Source organism: Parambassis ranga, chromosome 3 (assembly GCF_900634625.1).
Source record: "Parambassis ranga chromosome 3, fParRan2.1, whole genome shotgun sequence".
In the NCBI taxonomy this organism is placed as follows: Eukaryota; Metazoa; Chordata; class Actinopteri; family Ambassidae; genus Parambassis; species Parambassis ranga.
In genome coordinates, this window is record NC_041024.1 from 15950855 (window position 1) to 15974448 (window position 23594).

The following is a 23594-nucleotide window of genomic DNA, read 5'->3' on the forward strand; positions in this document are numbered from 1 at the left end:
TTTTACATTGCTTTGAATACAGTGTGGTCCACTGTCCATCAATTTATATTGAAATGTACATCTTGTCAATATGCCAATACGCACTTCTCATATATATAGAAATAAGATCAGTAGATACATAACAGTGTGTCCACATTCAGCGTCCTGTGGGGCCGATTCTGTCGTGCCTCTGCGCGCTCACGGTAAATCCGCGGCCCCGATAGGTCTACGGCACGCTGCAGGCAACCAGCTGCAAACAGTGAACAACGAAGTGCTGCAGTGAGCGGAGCCGGTGGAGCCGAGGAGGAGTCCGAACCAGCGCGGTGTTCTTCACACAAGGTAAAGCGTTTAATGTGCTTATGTGAGAAAAGAACAGTGTATTCTTCTCATTTCAAAGACAGGCCAGTAAACGCGGTGGATGAGTCGTGTCCATACAGCGCTGCTCCGCGGCTGCCCGGCTGAAGACGCTGCGGTGACAAACAGATTGATGTGATCCTGGCGTGTCACCGCGTGTGGTTCTGCCCTCAGCACAACGAAGATGCCTCACTGAGGGCTGCCTTAAAGACCCGTGCTTTCTAAAACTAGCCAGGTTCCCCTTTCTGAGAAACAGGGCTAACGCTAAGGGCTGTTCCCCTACGGTTTAGGGTGCACAGGTGTTCACTTTAATAGTTCATTACGTATTGATAATGCTAGCTAGCTATGCTGAGGGTTCATAAATTAGCTTGTACCTAACGGTCAACTGGAGGCTATTTGGCACATGTGTGAATGAAACCTCTGTGAACGGACGCTGTTTTATTTTATTAGCGTATTTTCTGAAGTGTATGTCTAAAGTTTAGGGTGCAGTCACCCACAAAGACACCGAGGCTCCGAGTGTGAAACATCGCAGGGGAGCGCTACAGTTGCCCGGTCAACCTCACACAAACATGAGAGCGGGGGAGTGTCTGATCATCCGCAGGTGTAACGCTCACATTAGCGTCTGTAGCTGTCGCGGTTTGCTTTGAACGTGTTTTTAGTAGTCTGACTGCAACCTGACCCCGCTGACACAACGCTCAGACGAAGATAAATGTGACACCGACACAAACCAACAGCATTTGCCTTAAGTATGCAAACACTGTTGATGAGAAGGTAAAAAAAATCTGGTGTAGATTTCTTAAGATGTTTTAAGCCATCCTTAGGTAGGGAAGGAAGGGTGTGGCTTGTCAAACACAATACTAGAGACACTAAACTTTTTCTCCAAGCTTTTTTTCCCCACCATTAAGCTTTTCTTTTGTGTTGTAAACCTGCAGGACCTGCTTGACGGATCCAGTCCAGTGTGGCAGTTTAATGTGAAAGACAGGATTTGGGGTCTTGCAGCAAAATCATTTGGATACTAATGATGCTCAGCAGTTCTGTGAAAAACGTTGGGAAATAGAGTGAGAAGAGACAAAATTGAGCTATTAGAGACCAAGAGGAGACCTCCAGCAGATGGCCTATGGTGGAGCTATTATCTCAAGGACATGCTCTCAGTCTGGGGATGGAACAAGGCGGAGCTGTTTTTGACAAGCAGGCTGACAGGAGGTGGAAAAAAATCATGTAATTATTTTTTTAGATAAACCATTCAGTCACGGCTTTAAAGGTGAATTCTGACACGAAAAAAAAACAATTACTGCAATGGCTGGCAAATTTAAACACTGACACAAAGAGAAGCTCCTGCTCATGAATTGGGACTCCAGCGCATGTGCATTTCTCGGTGCATACGTCTGCCTTGTGGATTTTCCTTTATTTCCTGTGGATGTACAGCTTTTCCCTCCACTGCTGACACAAAGAATGGACTACATTTCTTTAGCTTTTGGCCTCCTAATGGTTGTCTAGGTGACAATGTCATCAGACTGAGACACTGGGGTGAAATGTCTAACATTAAGATGCAAACACCTGTCGGAGGAGGATGTGTCACAGACAGGTTTACAGATATCGCCTGCAGACAAAAAGCTCCTGGCCGCCTTTTTTCCGTCCTTCTCCTTCTACTCATCTTCTCCCTGATTGCACCGGCTCTGTCCATACATATGGAGGCCATAGAGAGCCACAGTGAGTTCACCTGTGAGCCCATCAGGCTGAGAATGTGCCAGGATCTGCCTTACAACACCACCTTTATGCCCAATCTCCTGAATCATTACGACCAACAAACAGCTGCGATTGCCATGGAGGTAGGTGGTTTGTGTGTGTCAGTCACAGCACATGGGGAAATTGGATACGGCTACTGTGAATGTGAGAGAAAGAGGTGGGGTTGCATGTTTGTAATGTGTTTTGAGAAGTTGTACACAATCCCTGCTACAAATGCACATCTCTTTGTCTTGTTGACAAGGTGCCGAAATGGTAAACATCTGCAAAGCGACTGCCTGCAGAGTTTCACATTGTAGTGTCATGCACCTGCTAAGGACAAAAGGATTTCACATGCAGTGTAAAGACACAGTGTCAGAGATGCTCAGACATTTGAAATGGAAATTGTCACAACAAATATTGTTTGCAAAGATTAAAATGCAGAGCAGCGTAGTCTGCAATAATCCACCTTAGGCAAATTATCCATGCTTTCATGTTTCGTTGTTTATCCAGAGTCAGGTGGCAGCAAGCTGCTCAGACAGACCCTCCTGGGGAATCCAAGGTGTTTCCAGCTAATAAGGGATTTTATTTACTTGCTTTATTTTTAGCAAATATTGGTGCATACAAAGATAAGCAAAAAATGGCAAACTCTAGTTTTACATTGAGGCACAAACAGGTTGTTTTTTAAAAAAAATTCCTAAAAAAATCTTTTGGCTGAGCGATACACAAAATATCAAAGAGTGAACAGGAGTAGCAAAACAGTCGAGATGGCGTGACAGTTAAGCTACCGTCGTCATGTTACAGCTTCATCTTCTCTGCATGTTGCTGTTCCATGCAGACACAAATGAGTGCGCTGACAGAAACTGGGTGCAGTCTGATCAGCTGCAGAGGGACGGAAAGAGATTTCAGTGAGTTGCTTATGCAAGTGATAGTTTCAAAGAAATGTGTCTTTGTGTAAGAACTTTGCTTTTAAGCAATAGAGAGTAAAAGGTGCCATGTTACACACTGAGTGCAGTAGCACACACACACACACTATCCGTCTATATCATGTTTCCTCTCTTTCCTGCTCCTTTGTTACTCCCCTGAGAGCAAGAAAGGCTGCAGAGCGAGGTGTTGCTCAATAACTTGGCTGTAATTACCTGTTTGCTCTGAGTATTTTTTTAGTACCACCAGTAATGTATGGCACTGTATTTGGCATCTTGATGTGTTTGGGTGTGTGAGTTTTACTAATGTCTGCTTTGTAAATGTCCAGAATAGAAATAATCACAAAATGAAGGCATTCTTAGGCTGAACTTCAGGTTGAGTTGTTTTTAATCTGAAGACCATAGCATCTCATCCATCCACATGTGTGTAGCTCCAGGTCCCACTACACGCCCTAATTGGTATAGTTTTGCTCATGTTTTGGCTTCCTTGCAACTGCGGTTATTAGTTTGAAGAACAGAGAAGAGGAATAAATACAGTCATTATTTAAATCAAATCTGCCCCAGCTGTTCATAGTTGGCATATTAGATTACCCCTGTTGAGAGGCAGATGAATTTGGACAAGGCCAGTGTCGGCTGTGCCCATTGCGTGTTTAATCTGTGGGGTTTTTTTATTTTTAGCTCATGTTTACTTAATATTTTCCCATGTCAAAACCAGATGTCGGCCAAAAGATCAAGCTGCAATTCTCTGTTTTGCTCTCTGAATATTTAATCACCGAAAGGGATTTCTAACATTTTGTTAATGTCAAAATATGTAGCACAGGAGACTTGTCGGGATCACTGCTGTCTGACGCTCTATTTTTCCCTTTGAGAAAATAGGAGTGAGGAAAAACAGCTTTATTTTTGGTTTGACAGACATTCATTTTGGATTTGCTCAGTGTATGCTTATAGTCACAGGATTTGCTCCGCACATTACAGACTATGCAAATGCTAAAATCACATCAATTCCCTTGTGTCGTGTCAAAACACGCTGTGTCAAGGATTGTAAGAAGTGCCTGTTGTTGAACTTGATTTGACCCAGATGAAGAAGGAGCCAAGTAACTGACACCATCAGTCCTTCCAGTCATGGAAGAGACAGCTTTCTGAAGATGGTTGAGCAGCAACATGAGCCCTGTTCATTTTCCTGCTCTGGTTGGCCTTGACCAGGCGTGGTAGTCCTGGTGGGAACCCTGGAGGAAATTTAATAATATCTCTCACTGTACTCTGGCTGCATAATACCAACGTGTGTGTGTGTGCTGCTCACAGTGCAATATTGTGTGTGTTGTATATCAAGCCTTGATGGTGAATTTGGCATTACTTTACTTTTGATGGGAAGCATTTGGGGTCTATTTTGATGGTGTGCACTAAATTGTATTATTATAGGAAATGATGTAACAAAACCCCCACTGGTCTGATGAATGCCAGACCAGTTGACCCCTCACAAAGTCTAAGCTGTGTTCCAATTCAGCTGTGCAGCAGCACAGATGTGTGTGGTTATTCTTTGTCAAAGAAAGTGTTCTTAATAAACAGTTTAGCACTTCAGGAAATGGATGAATGTCATCTGTTTGGCAGTTTTTTATGAAACGTTTACAACAATGTATGCTCAGTTGTTTAAATCCCTGCGTGCCATCGGACCATTTTTTTAAACTTTGCTCAGCCAACTCTGGATTCACACTGCAACTACCAACCATTACTGTGACTGACCAAGTGGTGATTAATTCAGAAGCATCGATGGATGTGTGTCTCTTTGGAATTTCTTTCTTGTAACAAAATGTAAAATAAACAACTGCTGTCAAATCAGCGTGAAACACTGCAGATGCCTTAATGAAACTGGATCCATTGTCAGCAGCTGTTGTAGTCACTTTTTGGGTCAGATCACATGATGAATGTTTGCTCTGCTTCAGTGGCAAAGCTTTCGTGTCTGGGCTTTCCTGAAAAGTAGATAGATCATCCTTGTAAGCTGTCAAGTTAGCTTTTTTGTAGTCTGAACTTTGACTTGAACAAAACAAACATGAATTGAAAAAAAACATTTCCTGCTTCATTTGACGTTGTTTGTGCTTGTGCCCCTCGGTGAGTCCTCAGGATTGACTGACACTGGAAAGCCAAAAATGGAGTGTGTGCGTGTGCGTGCACGTGCGTGCGTGCGTGCGTGCGTGCGTGCGCTTCCTTAACATGCTAGGCCCAGTTATTCAGCATTTGAGTGACAAGCTTGGAGTACAGATCAGTTTTTTTCCTGTGTGTAATTGCTGAGCTTGGCTAGAAGACTGTATTCTGCTACTTCCTGTGTGTGTGTTTGAGTGACAAGGGAGGTTAACGGTGCCAGCTGTCATCTCTCACTAGTGCTAACTAGCTGCTAATCTCTCTCTCAGTTACACAATGATGACATTGATTCCCACAGACCATCGACCACCCCATCTGCCACAATAGTCAATTAAACCTGAGGGAAGAGGGTGTGAAAGACTGAAACATAAGAGGGGGAAGAGGAAGATAAGGGAGAGGAATTGAGAGCTGGGCAGAGACAGCTGGTTGTTTCTGCCGCTGTTTGCACAATATATATTTTACCAGTGATATGCTGATTTGTTTTTACACAACAGTATATCTTAAGGGTCATTTTTTGTGTGCTTTATGTTTGCGTGCTGCGGTGACATAGGAATATGATCTGCACTGTCCCATCTGCCGCAGCATTGTATGGTTCCCAGAGGATAGCCTGTAGGTTGTGACATTACTTGAGGTCTGGCATTTCAGACAAATTATGGCATGACGTCATTTGACGTCATGCCATTATTTATAGCAGATTTAAATATAGAAAAACTATTGCAGTCAGACAAATAAAATAGAATATTTTCTGTCACTACTAGCTACAAATGAAACTGCTCATCATGCTCAATATGGTGCATTTGTTAAATGTATAAATAAATGAGTAGGTACGCATCACCTGAATGTTATTCTGCCGAGGCCTCTGGAGCTCATATGTCTGCTTGAGTAGAGTAGTTTCCCCGTAAGATACTGTGGTGATAATAGGCTTTCTGCTCTTTAATTTTGTGTATTTTAGTTGAAAAAATGCATTTTGCTACAAACAGTCTCCAAAATCCAAATTCTTCTTCCTGACAGAAATAGGTTAAACATTTGAGAGAGCCCACACACATACACAAATTACTTGTTTTAGATGGATGCAAAAAAACACACCACACTCCAGCAGTAGGGGAATTCTGTGGTGTTATGGCTGTGATTATTTTGATGATTCTGGCACAATCTTTTTCCTTTGGATCTTGGAGTTAACTGAACAAAGATGCCATTCTACATTACATGTAATCATATTTTCTCTTTGCCACAGTAAGTGCAGTCATAGCCATAGGCTTTCTCTGAACTTATTTGCATGCTTAGTGCACTGGAAAACAATTGAGTCATAAACGACAAAGACAAAAAAAGGTTTCTTCAACACAAATAAAAATGACCTTCCAAGATCGGTAGAAATTTCTTTGCATTGCTAGGAGCGTTTTTAAAAATGTGTGCTAATGTAGTCATGTGACCTGCTGTGGGAGCCCATGGCATAGTTCAAAAACAACAATGTAATTGAGTATGATGAACTGACAGGCAGAACTTAATGCTGTGAAAAGGTGCTTAAGAGCTTTTCTTACTCTACAAGACCACCCTTGTTTTATAACTCCACCCACTCCAGAAAGGAAGCTGATTGAAATATACTGCTCTTCTGGTATATACATGCCAATAATTATATTAAATAAACACAAGAACCAAAGGGATAAACTTCAGGAAAGACTACAAAGACTTTGGATGAGGTAGATGGATTATTTTGTGAAGTCACAAAAAAGCAGGAAGCACAAAGAGATGAAGTGTTAAAAGAAGAAAATGTGCAGCAGAAAAGAATGCCAGGGACTTAAATGCAGGCAAATACTGACAGAGTGACAGGTTGTGTAAGGTCTTTAGACCCTACTGTCTCTGCTGTTTGTGTTTCTCTCCCCATGGGGTCCTGTCCTTCAAAATAAGGCTGCTCTGTTTAAGAAGGGCCACCCCTGGGCCACCAGGTCCCTGCAAGAGAAAGTGAGTGCATGCCAAATTGCAGAGAGTTTGAGGCTTGTTGTGCCCAAGCGTGGTCTGCTGCATTTTTTTTTACTTTGTGTGCATGTGAATACAAAAGGGAGAATAAGGTTTTATAGGAGTGTGTTTTTGTGAGTGTGTGATAGCTTGGTTTTGTGTGTATGTGTGGGTTCATGGTATTCAGTGAATTTGAAGAGGCTGATTGCCCTATTCATTCTGCAGGAGAAAGACAGGTCCTCATTGAGTTTAAAAGTTCCTGTTTATTTCAGCTGAACTCTTGATTATCCTGCGCATTCTGACAGAGTCTATTGAAGCTGCCAGCCCAAATGAAGCAATCATTTATTTATGCAGAGAACAAAGGCACTGCCTGGTGCTGCTTTTTTGGCAGACTGTTCCCATCTACATAGCTTCCACCACTGCTTATCCAGCTTCACAATGCCTCGTAAAGAGAGATTTGAGGGGAAACTGGAGAGATTTCCCATTGTTCCAATACTGCTCTGCTACCAGCTATAAGTTTAGTAATACAGGTTTTTATATGAAGCAGTTGGCGAATTCCCTTACCTAATAACATTGGTGCATCAGGAAAATATAGAGTTTATAGAGTTAGTTCTTTTTTTGAACAACTTTTTATTATTTTGATTATTTATGTTCTGAATTGTGTTGTTTAATTTAGCCAGTACAATACTAATACAGTTGAGTTCAAAATTGCATTTTTCTTTCTCAGTGCCAAATGTTAATTTAAGGCTATAATTCCACCAAGAGACCAAAATAAAGAAGAAGATCCAAATTGAAATGAGAAAACAGCAGGTCTTTACAGTGAAAATCGAAGTGCCACCAGACAGAACTGTTTTATTGTTTGTCTTTATAAGATAGTCATGGTTTGAACAGAAACAATGTTTTGCATCCTGATAAGTCTTGTGTCTTAAGGTGTTGTATGTATTTTGTTGACTATTTTTTATTTTTATGTTGTCCACTTTGTGTAATGTCCATCCTGCTTTTGCATAATACACCTAGTCTAGAGATTGATAGCCACTAGCTTTACTCCTGCTGGAAATCTCACAAGAGACGATCTAGACAGAAAACGTTGCAAACACTGGTTGTGGAGGTAAAGTAGAGAAAACAAGCACACCGACCAAAACATACATAGGAAATGACAGCTACATGCTAATAGCCACATGTTAGCTTTTTACAATCTAAATTTTTATAAGGTGAAAAATGTGAATTTTTTTTATAAGGTGAAATACTTTTTATAGAAACACATTTTAATTTTTTTATCTGAATCAATATGGTTAAAAGGAATATAAATAATAGAGGATTACATTTATAATAAGACTGTGCATTAGTGCTCACTTTGTCAACCAAATGAGCTTAATGACTTCTAGAGAATCTAAGCTTTCAAATCATACCATGCCAATAATGAAAAACAAATGTAACCAAGGCTAATGTCATGCACACAGATACTTAAGTTGTCGTATTGGCACCGACTACTGAATTTGTGGTACCATGAACTCTCTGTTCAGTTAGTAAAATTACATGAGAATCAAAGTCATTTGAAAACCCGATCGAGACCACGATTTTAATAATAGGCCTATTTGCCAGTGTAGCTTATTGTACAGAATCAGTATTGTGGTCAACCTATTCAATTGGCGTGGAGCCGCTTTGTGTTCAGCTCTTATACAATACATAAATATAGGTTATCCATGTCTTATGGTCTTAATCTGAACCCATGATCCACGCTGGAGACTGTGTGTGGAAATGTGTTTGTGCACAATGTTTAACTCTTACTGCTAAGCCCGGCTTTACTCTAACATACACACAAACATACACACACATATTAATTGATCCCCTTCTCACGCAAAGCCACTCAACACAAGGCAGCTCTAACATTTTCAGCATACTGCAGGTCAGGTCGGCTTTAAAAGCTCTCGTGCTACTAATTGTGCATTTACTGAGCCACATGCAGCTCTCAACTCTCCCAAAATAGCTCCCATACATACTGGAAATGCATATAGGATTTAAACAGTTCAAATCAGTGCCAAGAGAGAAAAGTGTTTTATTAGAATTCTAGAAGTGCATTGCTGCCTCCACATTATTGTGGTACTGACTAGTTCCTGCTTTAGGAGCGTATATATTCCAGACTATATGAAGATTTTTTTAATGCATTTCTCGAAACATTTGCTGAAACAGAAGAGGAAGTTCTCTGGTGCACATGCAGTTAGTTGCACTGCTTCGTGTGGAGCACTTTGTTAAAGTATTTTTTTGTCTATTCTATCTCTTTCTCTGCACAGACCCGCCCTTAGCATCCCACTCACGCAGACAAACCTAATTAATCCAAGTCACGCTCCTCAACATCTTTCAGAATATAGATGTCTCTTCTGTTTCAGTCAACATCTGCACCATGATCACTATTCATATGTGTCCTTAGTAATTATCCTGAGGAGGGACTAAATATGGATTTTGCAAGTAATGATTTAACAAAGGCACAGGCAATACACTAAATGCACACTATGAGAGATGGTCAGATTTGTGATTTAATGATGGATATTTCCCAAAAATTGTATATTATACTTTCGTTTACACAGTTTATATTCAGAATACATTAAGAAATTATTTATTTTGTAAGAAACGGTTTGCAAAATGAAAAAATCGGTCACAGAGCATATATGTAAGAGGCAGGCAGATGGAGCTTGGATAGTGTGAGGTGTGTGGGTGATCTGATTCAGCTCCACTGTCACCCTCTTGGCTCCCCATCTACATCTCTATCATTTCATTCGTCTCTCCTACGCTTCTCAGTTTTTTTTATTCTCACTTTCACACTTTGTCTCTGTCGTTCCTTGTGCAAGCATGTTTGCTATACTTTTTTTGGATTGTTCCACCATTATAGTAGTGCTATAATGTGCTTTGGGTGGTTGTGTGTGTCTGCATTATCCTCAATGAGACATGGTGAGAGTCTTCACATCACCTGTTGCCATGGTAGTTAAATAGGCAGAGACGGAAAGGGAGGAATGGATGGAGGCAGGCAGGCAGGCAGGGAGGAGAGGAGAGGAGAGGAGAGGAGAGGAGAGGGAAATTGGATGATGAGTGTGTGCTCTGGAAAAAAACCAAGGACAGGAAGAGGGGGAGGGAAAGAACTGCAAATAAAAAGAGAAAGATGGGGAAACGGGAGTCATACTTTAAGATGAGGTCATTTGGTTGAGAAAATACATATGTAGTGTTATTTGTCTTAAGAGATTCGATGAAAATCTGTTTAATCATGGATATGCATCGTGTAGTTAAGGCTCTTCAGCCACGCCAATGAAAAGACGACCATCAGTTGTTAATAAAAGACGTGAAGTGCAAATGCACAATTGCCAAGAAGTCAGGCGATGCATTGTTCATTGTTGTCTGGTAAAGATGGTCAGAAGTGACTGAACAAATATGTAATTTTAACTGTGTTCATGATGATGATAGTAAAACCATACTGCACTGGACTATTCTTTCCCTAACTGTCCTTAAGTTTTGTCTTTATTCACTAATACTAGGTAGGTTTTTTGTTTTCTGTTGCTGTATGTAACAGTGACATTGGCCCTGCCTTGGTCAAACTGCCTTTTTTGCATGTGAAAAGCTGTCATTGTAGTCTCTTTACATCAGCAGATATGACATCTATGCTTTCATCTATAAATGTAGATTGCCATCGATATAGAAACGCTTATGTAATTCTTTAAAAAGCTACGTTTACAGTATGAGATGTAGTCGGCTTCAGATAGAGGGGAAAAAATGTTAATACAAACATGTCTATAGTGTAGTTAAGAAATGGTCAATGCTTATTCAGAAGGTTTGAAAAGAAAGCGGAGAAACACTGCACTGATGGTTAAATGTGGACACAGACATGCTGATAGTGTGGCCAAATAGTTTTTGTCAGACATGAAATGACAGGATAAAAGAGTGGGACAAGTCAATGAATGCTGATGTTTGAAGGGAAAAATGGAAGAGGAGAAGTGGAGGAGGACAAGTGCATGTCAGTGTAATTGCCAGGAGTAAATAGGAGGCAAAGAAAATAAAGAGATGAACACAGAAAAAAAAGAGGAGAGGAGGAGGGGAAGTGAACGTGAAGGGGAATGCCATTAAGGGCTTTGTTCGGTCCTCCCAACTCCACGATGGATGGACACGGATAAACGAACAAATAAATGAAAGAGGGAGAGAGTGTGAGAGAACCGTGCCCCTTTCTTAACTGTCTTTTCAGAGATTAGGGAGGAGCGCATCACAGTGTGCGCAGTTTGCCTATTCATGGCCGACGTCTGTGTCTCTCACAAGCATGTGAGAGGAGAGCGCACACAGCCAGAGAGTGTATCTCATGGTGTGAAACTGTCTATAAACACATTTATCACGTGTGTGTTTTAGAGCAAGAAACTATAAATGTTGCCTGAGATTAAATCTAGCCAGTACAAGTGGAGCCCATAGAGGGAGCAGTAAGACAACAATAGTCTACCTAAGCAGTAATTGAGAATAGAATAGGAGGTGAGCTGGTGGAAGGACACGGAGATGTAGCGATCGTATAATTGCTATACTGTTCACCGTATGACTGACAGTGAACAGTGCATCTCTTGGCTCTAATGTATAGATGCAATAAAAATGATGATTTGAATAGATTAGTTTGAGTTTAAGGAGGTGAAAAGGCTTTAGTGTCTGGAGACGGAAGCAGACATGCAGTAGTTTCAGCTGAAATGGAAAGAAATGAAGGATTTAGTTCTCATAGCTAGAGGAGAGTGGTTGTTGCAGGGAGGTTACATTGTAGCGAGCAAATGGAAGCGAGTTGATATGCTCTGACAGCATTTATGCTGCAGGGCCTGACCGACTGATTTAAGAGTGAGTTATGGTGTGAGACAGAGATGGCACGAGAGGAGGGAAAGCATCAGAGGGTGTGTGAGGGTGATTTGTTCAGATGGACTTCAGCAAGGTTTTGCTGGAAAAAAGCCAGATTTTTCTCATCTAAATTCCTCCTCATCTGTCAGAAAGAGGTGAAAGTAATAGTACCTTCTTGTAGTGCATTAGAAGATGGCATTTTGTCCTTTTCAGTTGCAGGTTTGAGGGACCAAGTTACTTAATTGTCAGCACATATGTGAATCATTAAAAAAATATCAGCAAAACAAACGGGGGGAATCATCATGATTTTGCTTTAAGAAAGCCTCGCTGCCAGTTCAGGAGCTGCTTTTTGGAGGCTTTGACCCAGCAGCATGTCACCTTGACATGACCACAACACAAAGCTGGTGACAGTTTCAGGAAGTGTGTGTGTTCGTCTGAGGTTCTCACACTCAAAACACTCCTTCCAATCCATTTGACTCCCTAATCCACCGGGAAACTGCCACTCTTTTCTCCTTTCCACAGCAGATTTCTTCTTTTTTTCCCCCTCCATTGCGCCCTCTCTCTCTCTGCTTCCCCTCCTTCAATACTTGAGTATTCTGCAGAGTTGGCTAACTGGATTTTCTAAAACTGCTGCAAGCAAACACATATACCTGCTGGCTAAACGGACTACTCAAAGATGTTACACATCTATATTTTGGTTGTATTATTGTATAAAATAAATGTGCTAAATGGAAATGTTACAGCATCATCTTCATTTGGGGAAAAAGCACCTTTTCACCACATAAAATGTTTCAAACAGCTGCAAGAAGTTCCCACATTTTTTAAAGATTGTTCACTGCTGACTCTCTTTTCCTTATACTTGACAGCTGCTCTCTTGTTTTTTAGAAATATAATTGCTTGCCTTATTTAACTGGTAACCACATGCTTCTTTTTCCGTTCTTTTGTAGATTTGTTTTTTTTACCTAAATCTTTTTTTCTCCCATTTCTTTCTCGCTCCTTCCCCCTGGGTCTCTGTGGAAAGAGGGAGTGAAGAGAAAGAAACTTAATCCCTCTATTGAACAAGAGGTGGACCAGTCAGTTTTTTCCCCCTCTGTGTCAAAAAACCCACCCTGCTTCTCATTCCTTATTTCATTGAGGGGTGCTTACAATGGTTTGTCCAAATCAGTTGCTTACACACACAAATTATTTATTGATTTATTTTTTGATTTCATTTTCATGCAATATTGTCTCAACCCTGCAGATTTTTCAAGACATGCATGTAGTTTGTAATGTTGTAAATGGCTGGAAACAGTTTCTCTCATTCCACTGTAGAACCGTATTACCAAAAACAGGGAGAGATATTGATTGCTTTAAGCTAATGCACTACATTAACTCCTACACTTACAGTATCTACTTCTTCCTCTGACCCTTATCTCATTCCTCTACTGTATGTATTTCCATGCTTTGGCTGGAGTCTGCCTTCACCCTCAGGCCAGGTTTGCAGGCTTTTCCGCTTTCCTTTCCCTGCTCGTCACATAACTGACACACAAAATGCCAGGCAATTCACTCCAGTTATCCTCCATGGAAAGCTGATTGCCTCCTTGCCTCCTCCCCTTACTTTACTCCCCTTTACTTTTTTCTGGGTGGCACAGATAGGGCACTTAATATCAATATTCTCTTTGTGGTGGGAGATGAGGGCAATTGCCCTGACTGTCAGAATAATTGTGCACAGATATCTGCACACATGCAAGGACTTGTACAGGCACACAAGCCTTGTTCAGTCACACACATCGGGAAACATAATAACTGGGACATATACTAAATACAATACTAATTACACACAGACACAGGCATGTGCACATCCACACACATGTAAACGCACATGCATGAGATAAATGGGCAGAATGGGGACACACAGAATAGGAGTAACACATTCAGAGTTGGTATGAGGAGACACAAAGGAAAGCCTCAGTTCCTTCAGACACACTCATGCAGAAAGCAGATACCACTCATTTAAGTGTGGCCTTAGGCTCGTTCCAAAAGCATAAATGCAATAGATGGACAGTCACAGTGACAGACTGTTCTTCAGACTGTTGCTAACATCTGTTTTTAGTGAGTCTGAGGACTGGTTACCGGTACATTTATATCCCCACACAGGGTGTGTTGTCTTTAGGTTAGCAATCCATGATATCATACACACAAATGCAAGACAACAGATATGTTTGAGCAGTGAGTGAAGCACTGACACTTCAGTCAGTGTAACCTTTATTTATTACTTGTTGTAATAGTCTGTTTAGTTGGCACACAACCAAAACTCATGTCACTCCAGATCTCTTTAACTACCAGCCCAATCCCACCTTTTGTGCCCACACATTTGGGGAAAAAAAGCACTGGTTGTAACAGGAATAAATTATTGAATGAAGCTGAGTGGTATGTGCTCAAATGTTTCTGTGTAAAACTATGTCACACAGCTCATGCACCACTGCTCCCATTTACTGGTGGAGCATTTTTCCAATGTGCAGATCTAGAGCATAGCAATTGAGAACGATCAAAACATACTCACAAGGCCTGACTCCACGCAGAGCCCACATAACAATCACACACATTCAGTGATGCATGGGTATTTTTGCACAAATGCGCTCACACGCTCTACGAGCACATACTGTAGCTTTTGTAGTAAGCATTCAATGTAAGTGCACTGTTTTGTGTCATATGTACACATATTTTATAGTGCAATGTCGTGTGTAGTCAAGCAAAGTGCTTTGTTTCATTGATGTAGTCTGCATCCATTGCTGTGATGGTTATGCTCCATCTCTGCTTGAGTGCAGTCAGACAATAAAAACTTAGAATAGAAGCAGGTCACTTTGCATACACAACCCCTAATCACTATCACTGCTGATTTGTGATCACATCAGTAAAAATGCATTAAAGTGAGTCTGAGTACTTTGTTAGTACTGGCAAAGTCTGGTTTCACTTACACAAGTCTCATTTCACTTTTTGGTCTGCATTACATCCTGTTGTGCATTTTTATTATTTAGCTCGATTTTGGTGGTTCAGCAAAATTGAACTGATTAATAATTTACCTGTGTAGAAGTAGACCTCTGGCTAAAAAGAAAATTTACACAAAACAAGAGATGTTAAAGTAAGGCCCATTCTACTTGAGTGCACTACTTGAGTGAAACGTTAATAAACCAGGTCTTCAATTTCCTTCTATGTATCTAAAAAAAATAATTTTTATTTTGAAAAAATGTTTTTTTTTTTAAATTAATTTAAGTCTTTCCGCCTGTAGGTCACAGGTCTCACTGTCTAATGTGTGGGCTTGTTAGGTTTGTTTCTGAAATCAGATCTCTTGGCCAGACTGTCTGCCTTGTTGCTAGATTTGTGTGTCTAGACATCACCAACCTATTTACATGGGGTTTTGTGGTAACAATTAAGGTATTATATCTATGGAGGCACATTTTCTTTCTCTAGTAGGTTTAATTGAAAAAATGACACTGATCTTTTTGTGTATGTTCACAGTTGATTTTACTAAAATATTTCTGGAAGTTGATGGGTTAAAAACAGATTTGCACTTCTGAACTACTGCTACAGCAAGCAGAGTATATGATGTTAATAGGTGAACAGGCTCTGTTTGTTTGCTCTGTTTATTCAACCTTCAGAGGTCCATATTTGCTGTCCCCTTCTTCAAAGCAGTGTTTGGTAACATGGTTGCCACTATACATATTTCATAAGCTTCTAAATATTGATGGAAAGTTGAGTAGTGGTGTAAGTTGCAGCAGTGGAGTCAGAACACACTTACCCTGCTCTCACAGCCAGTCCATTCTTTGATGGCTATTTTAGGTTAAATATGAGCCCTCTCATAGAGTATACCACTGATAGCAGGTAACTTCTTCTCTAACCGTGTGTGTGCGTATTTGTATGTTTACATCTACTATATATTTATGACAGCATGCGCCTGTTAGTCATACTCTCCCTCCACACTATGATTACAAGCTTGATATGCTCTTTGAATATAACATTACCCAGATGAAATGTGTGTATTCACAGATGATTTTGAATATATTGCATGACTGTCATTTATTGTATTGCACTGGCCAGTGTTTTTAATTCATGTCACAGAGCGTTTGCACATATTAGCATGTATTAAAATCCTGGTTTCCCATTTATCTTGTCTCCTCCAAAGCCTTTTCATCCAATGGTAAATCTGGTGTGCAGTTCTGACCTGAGGATGTTCCTGTGCGCCCTCTACGCTCCGGTATGCACCGTTTATGGCAAGGTGTCTATGCCATGTCGAGCCATCTGCCAGCGAGCCAAAGATGAGTGCCACAAACTTATGGAGATATTTGGCGTAGCCTGGCCAGATGACATGGAGTGTGACAGGTACACATCTGTTATGCACATAATGCATGTAATATTCTGGTTGTCTTGAATATATATAATGTATATTTACACATGGCTAAACCTGTAAATTCATATACGGGACAGTTGCTTCTCCCATTTGTGACTCATATCTTCATCATATCAGATCAAGTAGTACAATTACTGTTGTTTTCCAGGTTCCCAGACTGTGATGAGCCCTATCCTCGCCCAGAGGACCTGCTTACAGGCTCTGAACCCACTGACCAGTCATCCATGACTGTCCAAAGAGATTACGGTTTCTGGTGCCCTAGAGAACTAAAGATCGACCCAGACCTCGGTTATTCTTTCATGGGCAAAAAGGACTGTTCTGCCCCATGCCCCTCCATGTTCTTCAACCAGCAGGAGCTGACCTTCACCCGATACTTCATTGGAGTTGTCTCTATTGTTTGTCTGTCTGCAACACTCTTCACATTCCTTACTTTCCTCATTGATGTTACAAGGTTAGTGTCTGGTGTCTGATATCAATGTATTTAGCATGATGCTGTATATGGTAAACACATCTGAAAAATCTCTACCAACTGCTAAAATTAAATATATATATTTTAAATAAATATGACATAAAGTTATTAATTATAGGTAAAGTCTTTCATTATTTTATTAAATTGGGTCATTATATGAGTGTCCTTTTTTCTTTTTGATAGGTTCCGATACCCGGAACGTCCAATCATCTTCTACGCTGTGTGTTATGTCATGGTGTCACTGGTCTTCTTTCTGGGGTTCTTGTTGGAGGACAGGGTTGCATGTAATGCAGTCAGCCCCGCCCAGTTCAGAGCTTCAACCGTAACACAGGGCTCACACAACAAGGTGGCATTTTTGGATATTTCCATTTAGCATTATTGCTGCATTCATCTGTCTCCATTATATTTGTTAAGAAAAATCTCTTTCATGAAAGCTCAGCATATCTGTGATGATTTATAGGGCTAGCTTTCTCTGAGAAGTAGTGTATCCTGATTTGATCTGACATTGATTAATGTTAAAGGCTTCCTTTTTGAACTGTATAACATTTACTGACACTCTCATGTGACTGAATAAAAATTATTGCTCCCTCTCTCATTCCTCAGGCATGCACCCTGTTCTTCATGGTGCTGTATTTCTTCACCATGGCTGGCAGCGTGTGGTGGGTCATATTGACAATCACTTGGTTCTTGGCTGCTGTGCCTAAATGGGGCAGTGAGGCCATTGAAAAGAAAGCCCTCCTCTACCACGCCGTTGCCTGGGGCCTCCCAGGGGCCCTGACTGTCACCCTGCTGGCCCTGAATAAAATTGAGGGAGATGGGATCAGTGGAGTGTGTTTCATAGGGCTGTATGACATAGATGCCCTGAGGTGGTTTGTTCTGGCACCGCTCTGCCTCAATGTGGCGGTGAGTATAGTCAGAAGATAAATGAGTGAGTGGGTGGATGAAAGAAGTGATGAGTGAGATGGATCAGTGAATAGATTAATGGATGCAAGTGTGTACAGAAGTAGAGATGGATGAGAAAAATGGATAGGTGGACGGTTGAATGTTTGCCTGTCAGTCTTCCAACCCTTTAAATGAAAACGGTAATTAATCAACATTCATTCAATAATTTTACTTTTCTGTCAACCTCTCATTTGTCTCTATCATCAGGTTGGCATCTCTCTGCTCTTAGTGGGCATCATCGCTCTAAACCGGGTGCGTATGGAGATCCCACTGGAGAAGGAGAACCAGACCAAACTAGTCAAGTTCATGATCCGAATGGGGGTGTTCTCTGTGCTCTACCTGGTCCCCCTCTTGACTGTGATTGGGTGCTACATATATGAACACACCTACCGGGGTATCTGGGAGACAACGTGGATGCAGGAGAACTGCAGGCGCTATCACATCCCCTGTCCGTACAAGGTAAAGAAAATGTGATGTGAAGATTAACTCATTTGTGATGTTATGATAAAGATAATGATGATAAAGCAGCACTAGTCCATGTGAATCAAGATATATAGTTATAAATAACACACAGTAATAACTTAGACCTTATACTCCCAACGAGCTAAATATACCTGTTGAAGCTTGTTATAAGCATTTGTCCTCCATCTGTCTGAAAACAGATGACTTCTCAGGATCTGCATGCAGTCTCAGCTGGACTCTGAAAACAGACACACTGACAGGATACACTGCTGTATTCCTAACACAGCTCTATGCAGCTCACAGTCTGTGATTGTGAATCTGCTGGTGTCAAAAACTATTCTTGTACATTCTCCAAATGAAAGAAAAGAGTTCATCCCTTAGGTCAGACAGAGACTGTATGTTTATGAGACAAAAAAAGATGTGTGAGTGTGTGATTAGTAACAGTTGATGCACTACAGGTCATTTCTAGTAACTATATGTATCTGTCTACAGAGAGAAAACATGGCAACAAAGTCTGATGTGGCAAGAAATAAACTAGTTAGTTCGAAGGAACAACCAAAAAAGATGCAGTAATTTTAAAGTTGCTGTTCTTTTTTTTCAAATAAGTTTTTGGAAAAATAAGTAGCAATCTTCCCCTGTCAGTCAATGAAAAACAATTATTTTATCATCAATGGAAACAAAAGAAGATCCAGTTTTTATTAAACTGAAGTTATTAATTTAATGATCAAACACTGTGTGTGAGCTCAGTTGAGTTAATGGGTAAAATTGTTTGTGGATGAGTGCAGAGGTATTCAGTGAGGAGGAGTACACTATGCATCATTAGCTCAGATAATACAGCCCTCAAGACCAACTCCAGACGAGTTGATGATCATCTGTCCTGTGTGTCTTTGTTTTTCAATCTCTCAACTGGTTTTCACACAGTTAACATCTCTCAGTCTCCCCCTTCTACTTGTTGACTCCCACTACTCTCTTAGGGCTTGCTCAGTCATGCTCTGCTGCTTGTACTCTATAGGGGCTTTGTAGCGGTTATGAAGAGTGGTGGGAGTGTGATGTTTTATACCGTCTGCTGCTAAATGAATAACCAGATAACTGAGCACAGACCAGACACACACCATCAGTCCCTGTTACATGTGCACACACTAAGCAATGAAAGCTTTTCATCTGTTTTGACAGAAAGCAAAACTTTTACATCCCAAGAATTTGTTTGTGATTCGTGATTATTAAGTCATAGTATTGTCACAGTGGTGTAAAAATATGTAGGTGTCGGCTAATTTGGGACTGACAGGCTGTATGAGTGGGTAGAGGCAGGTGCAGGAGCTAATGTTACTCATTAGTGTCCGTATGTGTGTGTCCATGTCTGAGTCTGTGTGTCTGAGCTCATGTAGGGAGACCCCCTTTATGTCCTATTGTATCTCTGGAATTTCATTATTGCTACGTGTTACTTGCCCCGAGGGGCTTTCTACGTGCAAATGTTTGCGTTTAGGGGACAGGGTAGAATTTCATGTTTTTGGATAATTTAAGTCTGCAGGCATTGTTCAAGTTCAAGTGACTTTGTTTGGGTGTGTGTTCATGGGTGGTAATATACTGAGGGCCCAGGGCTTCTTGTTTTATCTCTGGACCACAATATGAGACATTCTTTCTCTTTGGTGAGACAGACTTGATTAATTATTACATACCTATTATTCTGGTCCCTGATTTTATCGAAGTCTTTTTCTTCTTGGAGTTTCCATGGAAGAAAATTTCAGGATCATATTTAATGGAAAACATCTGAATTAAAGATGACTATCACAAAGACAGCAGTTCATGTGTGCTTGAAGTTTCCTTAGTAAAGTTTTGTCTTTTAGACAGATCCAACCATGACTTGCGGCTGAGCCACATGGACACACTGAACACTCCCTTATTGTGCCTTGTGTATAAAACTCAGGCCTGATCTCTTGTGGTAAACCATTAGTGATGGGTTTTGAAAACATCCATTTTAGATACAGTAATGTGTAAGTGTGCATCATTAAACCCCATTATTTTTACATCCAGTGCTGTAGAATCCTGCCCTCTGCTGGTGGTACATAAAAGTTCACTTCACAAAGAGGAGAAAGCAGAAAGCAGTTGCTACGGGTCAGCTGCTGAAGCACTTGTAGACACTTGTCAGTGCTAAATAGTTTTGGTTCCCTTAATGCACAAGTGATTTCAGTGGCATCCCAAGCGTTTAGTATTTGTTTACTGTTGCTGTTCATCTAAATTCTATGACACCAGTGCTACTAACACAGTGATTTAAAACCATACATTTTCTCACACTCTGGTCTGTGATATTAACCCTTTGTTGATCGTTGAATGATTATATTTTTTATTTGATTGTGATTTGTTCTTAGGTGGAGCAGACCAGCAGGCCAGCTATGGTGGTGTTCCTAATTAAATACCTGATGATGTTGGTGGTGGGGATTCCTTCTGTTTTCTGGGTAGGCAGTAAGAAGACCTGTTTTGAATGGGCCAGCTTCCTGCATGGACGCAGGCGCAAAGAGTAAGAATGGACACTTGATTTTTGTTGTATTGTGTATTTTCTTTTACAGATGAATCTTCTGTTTCTCCTCTAAAGAACATTTAGTTCAAATTTAGCTAGAAGAATAATTCTCAAGATTTGTCTCTTGTTCCTCTTATTTTGTATGATTACTTTTCACACATCTCATTCCATTGCTGAGTGTCTTGCCTTCATGTTTCTCTCTGTAGCAGTGGGGTGAATGAGTCTCGCCAGGTGCTGCAGGAGCAGCCAGACTTTGCTCAGTCTTTGTTGCGTGAGCCAAACACCCCTATCATCAGGAAGTCCAGAGGAACATCCACTCAGGTAGGAAGGCAGACACAACTATAAAACACAACCCTGGTTTCACAGGTCCTCTCTTTAGAACTTTTACCATTGATAAAAGTGTACACAGAGGACGGAAACACTGTTTTTACAGTTACAGACGTCCTGTGTGCCTGTTGACAGTTTTCTGATTCTGTCACAAAAGCACTGATTATGTTTACATGCACCTGAAATATAAAGGGCTATTCAAAAAGAATCAACTATTTTTGTGTTTTAAAGATGTGTAATATTAGCACTTGCTGTGGATGCTAATGAATCTTACTGTGGCTCGAAGCATGTCATTAATTATGCACACATTTTGCACATTCATACAGTGTGAAAATGAACTGTAGCTGAAATGGCAACAACTGTTTTTGCATGTAATGTCTGCAGTTCTTTTATAAAATATCTGATCTTTCTGTAGGGCACCTCCACCCATGCCTCCTCCACCCACTTGGCTGTTTTAGATGATCTTGATGAACCCATCAGAAGTCACCATGGACACCCCACCACTAACAGGAGTAAGGCCAGCAGCGTCCACAGCAAGACCAGTTACCATGGTAGCCTGCGCCGCACTCGAGATGACAGGTGGAGGACTTACACAACACTCCTTCAGTCTGTCTCCCCGTGCTTCTCCCTTCATTCTTATTTCTGTCTCCTTTGTGCTCAGGAGTGATACCATAGTTCACAGAGGTGCAGAGGAGCGCAGTTTCCATGGCAGCCTACCACATCTCGACCACCCACTCTCTACTCATAGCAGCCTTCATCAGATAGACTCCCACTCAAGGCACAGTAGCCAGAGAGACATATCTGAGGCCCCATCTACCCTCATCACCCATGGAACCACAGCAAATGACAGCAGAGTTGCAGAGAATGATGGTACCAGTGCCTGAGAGGTCTGACAATTCTCACAGGAAGTCAATGTAAGAATGCTGTTGCTGCCTTTTAAAGGATGATTCCATCCTCAGCAGACACACTGCCTTCAGTTTAGGGTGCACTTCCTGTTTTGAAGGTAAAACATACCAGTGAGAATTGTGGCAATGAGCTTTGTTCAGTCGGTGAACGTGGCTGATCTTGTGTAAATTCAGTTTTACTGGAAGCAGGACAGGTTTCTTAATTGTTTTAATATAAACAGGAGCTCACTCCTGACTGTTTGACTCAACAGTCTGAGAACAAGAACAATAATCACCTCCTCAGACTTTTAATCAGCAACTCTAAAAGATATTATTCAGGGAAGTTTTGGAAAACTAGACAAAATGCAGAAGTTTCCTGCAGGTCTACTCTTGGATTCATTAGGGGAATGTGCAGGCTGGACATTAGTTTAGTCCTGAGTGTGGCATCGCCCAGGTTCATTTCCAAATCTTGTAAGACTTACAGGAATATTGTGAATATTACCACCACCGAGTGTTGTTTTTGTTACAATCGTAAATGTCTCCCTCCATATTTTGGTGACATCTGATGTATAGCTTGATGTTTTTTAGTCTATCTTGACATGACATCTAATTTTGAGACTCCACGTCTTAATGAACAAAGTTTGTTTTTGCGTAGCTTTGGAGACTGACAAATATGACATATTACATGAAACTATGGACCTCTTTGTTACTTAGTGAAATATTTTTATACTGTGAAAACCGTCTGCTGCTGAAAGCTTTGCTGTGTGTGTGTGTGTGTGTGTGTGAGAGAGAGAGTGGGAAATGGAGACATTTGTGGTGATGTTTTAAACTTTAATTCTCCCCTTGAGCTTAAAGCAGGGAGCTGAAGAAAATGCAACCCAGAATGTAATGTTCTTACAGAAAATGGGTGATATTATATGAACATGGTGGTGTGAAATGACCCAGAGTAATATAGACTTATGCACATGCACAGACTTATATTCCAGCTCAGTCCTAAACAAACTGACGCTGCTGTAAGACAGAAAACGCAGCTTTAGAAAACGAGCCACAACAACACACCCTGCTGCTGCATGTTGAGTCACTGCATTCAAACATTCTGTTTGTAAATTTAAAAATGAAAACAGGTACCAGTGCTTTTATTCTGAAATTGTTACATATACCAGGCTGAAAGGGGAGGTAGTGCTTTTATTCTTTAATATTCATCAATATACTCAATATGTCCCTAAACTGCTTCTGTACATGCTGTGTGATCGTATGTGCTGACTGTACAATCCGAGCTTCTAATGCTTCTAACAGGAAGTGCGTAGTGTAAACCTTGTGTTTTGTTCCCCGGTTAAGCTACCTCACCTGCACTCTCAGCCTTCTCTCTACTTGTACACACACATATTGGGTGCTTTCTCGAAAGTAAGACCGTCACCAACTCAACACATGCAGTCACATGGTGTCACTAATGACTAAGGACATTAACTCTTTCCGTCCAGCAGTTGACTTTGTGGTTTTCCAGTCTACCTCTTCAGTTCAAGCCTTCACTGCTGCCTCTCTCTTTGTCCACACTGGTTTTACATTTGTCTGCCTGTTGTACATAGATCTTCTGTATTCTGTGATGACTAATCTGCCTCACATCTGCCTTCTGCCTCTCCTCCTGTACATGTGCCCACGCTACTCTTTTTTCGGACCTACAGCAACTGTCTGTACT

General features: G+C 41.0%; 1 protein-coding gene across 1 annotated transcript; it reads left to right on the forward strand.

Moving 5' to 3' along the window:
* Positions 1–202: 202 nt before the first annotated feature.
* LOC114433670 (frizzled-3-like) lies at positions 203–22859 on the forward strand. The gene is made up of 11 exons (XM_028402311.1): positions 203–318; positions 1266–2162; positions 16075–16271; positions 16448–16750; positions 16952–17114; positions 17372–17671; positions 17918–18169; positions 20539–20687; positions 20894–21008; positions 21430–21593; positions 21676–22859. The coding sequence occupies exons 2-11, from the start codon at positions 1695–1697 to the stop codon at positions 21896–21898; spliced, it is 2334 nt and encodes a 777-aa protein (XP_028258112.1). The 5' UTR covers positions 203–318; positions 1266–1694; the 3' UTR covers positions 21899–22859.
* Positions 22860–23594: the final 735 nt, after the last annotated feature.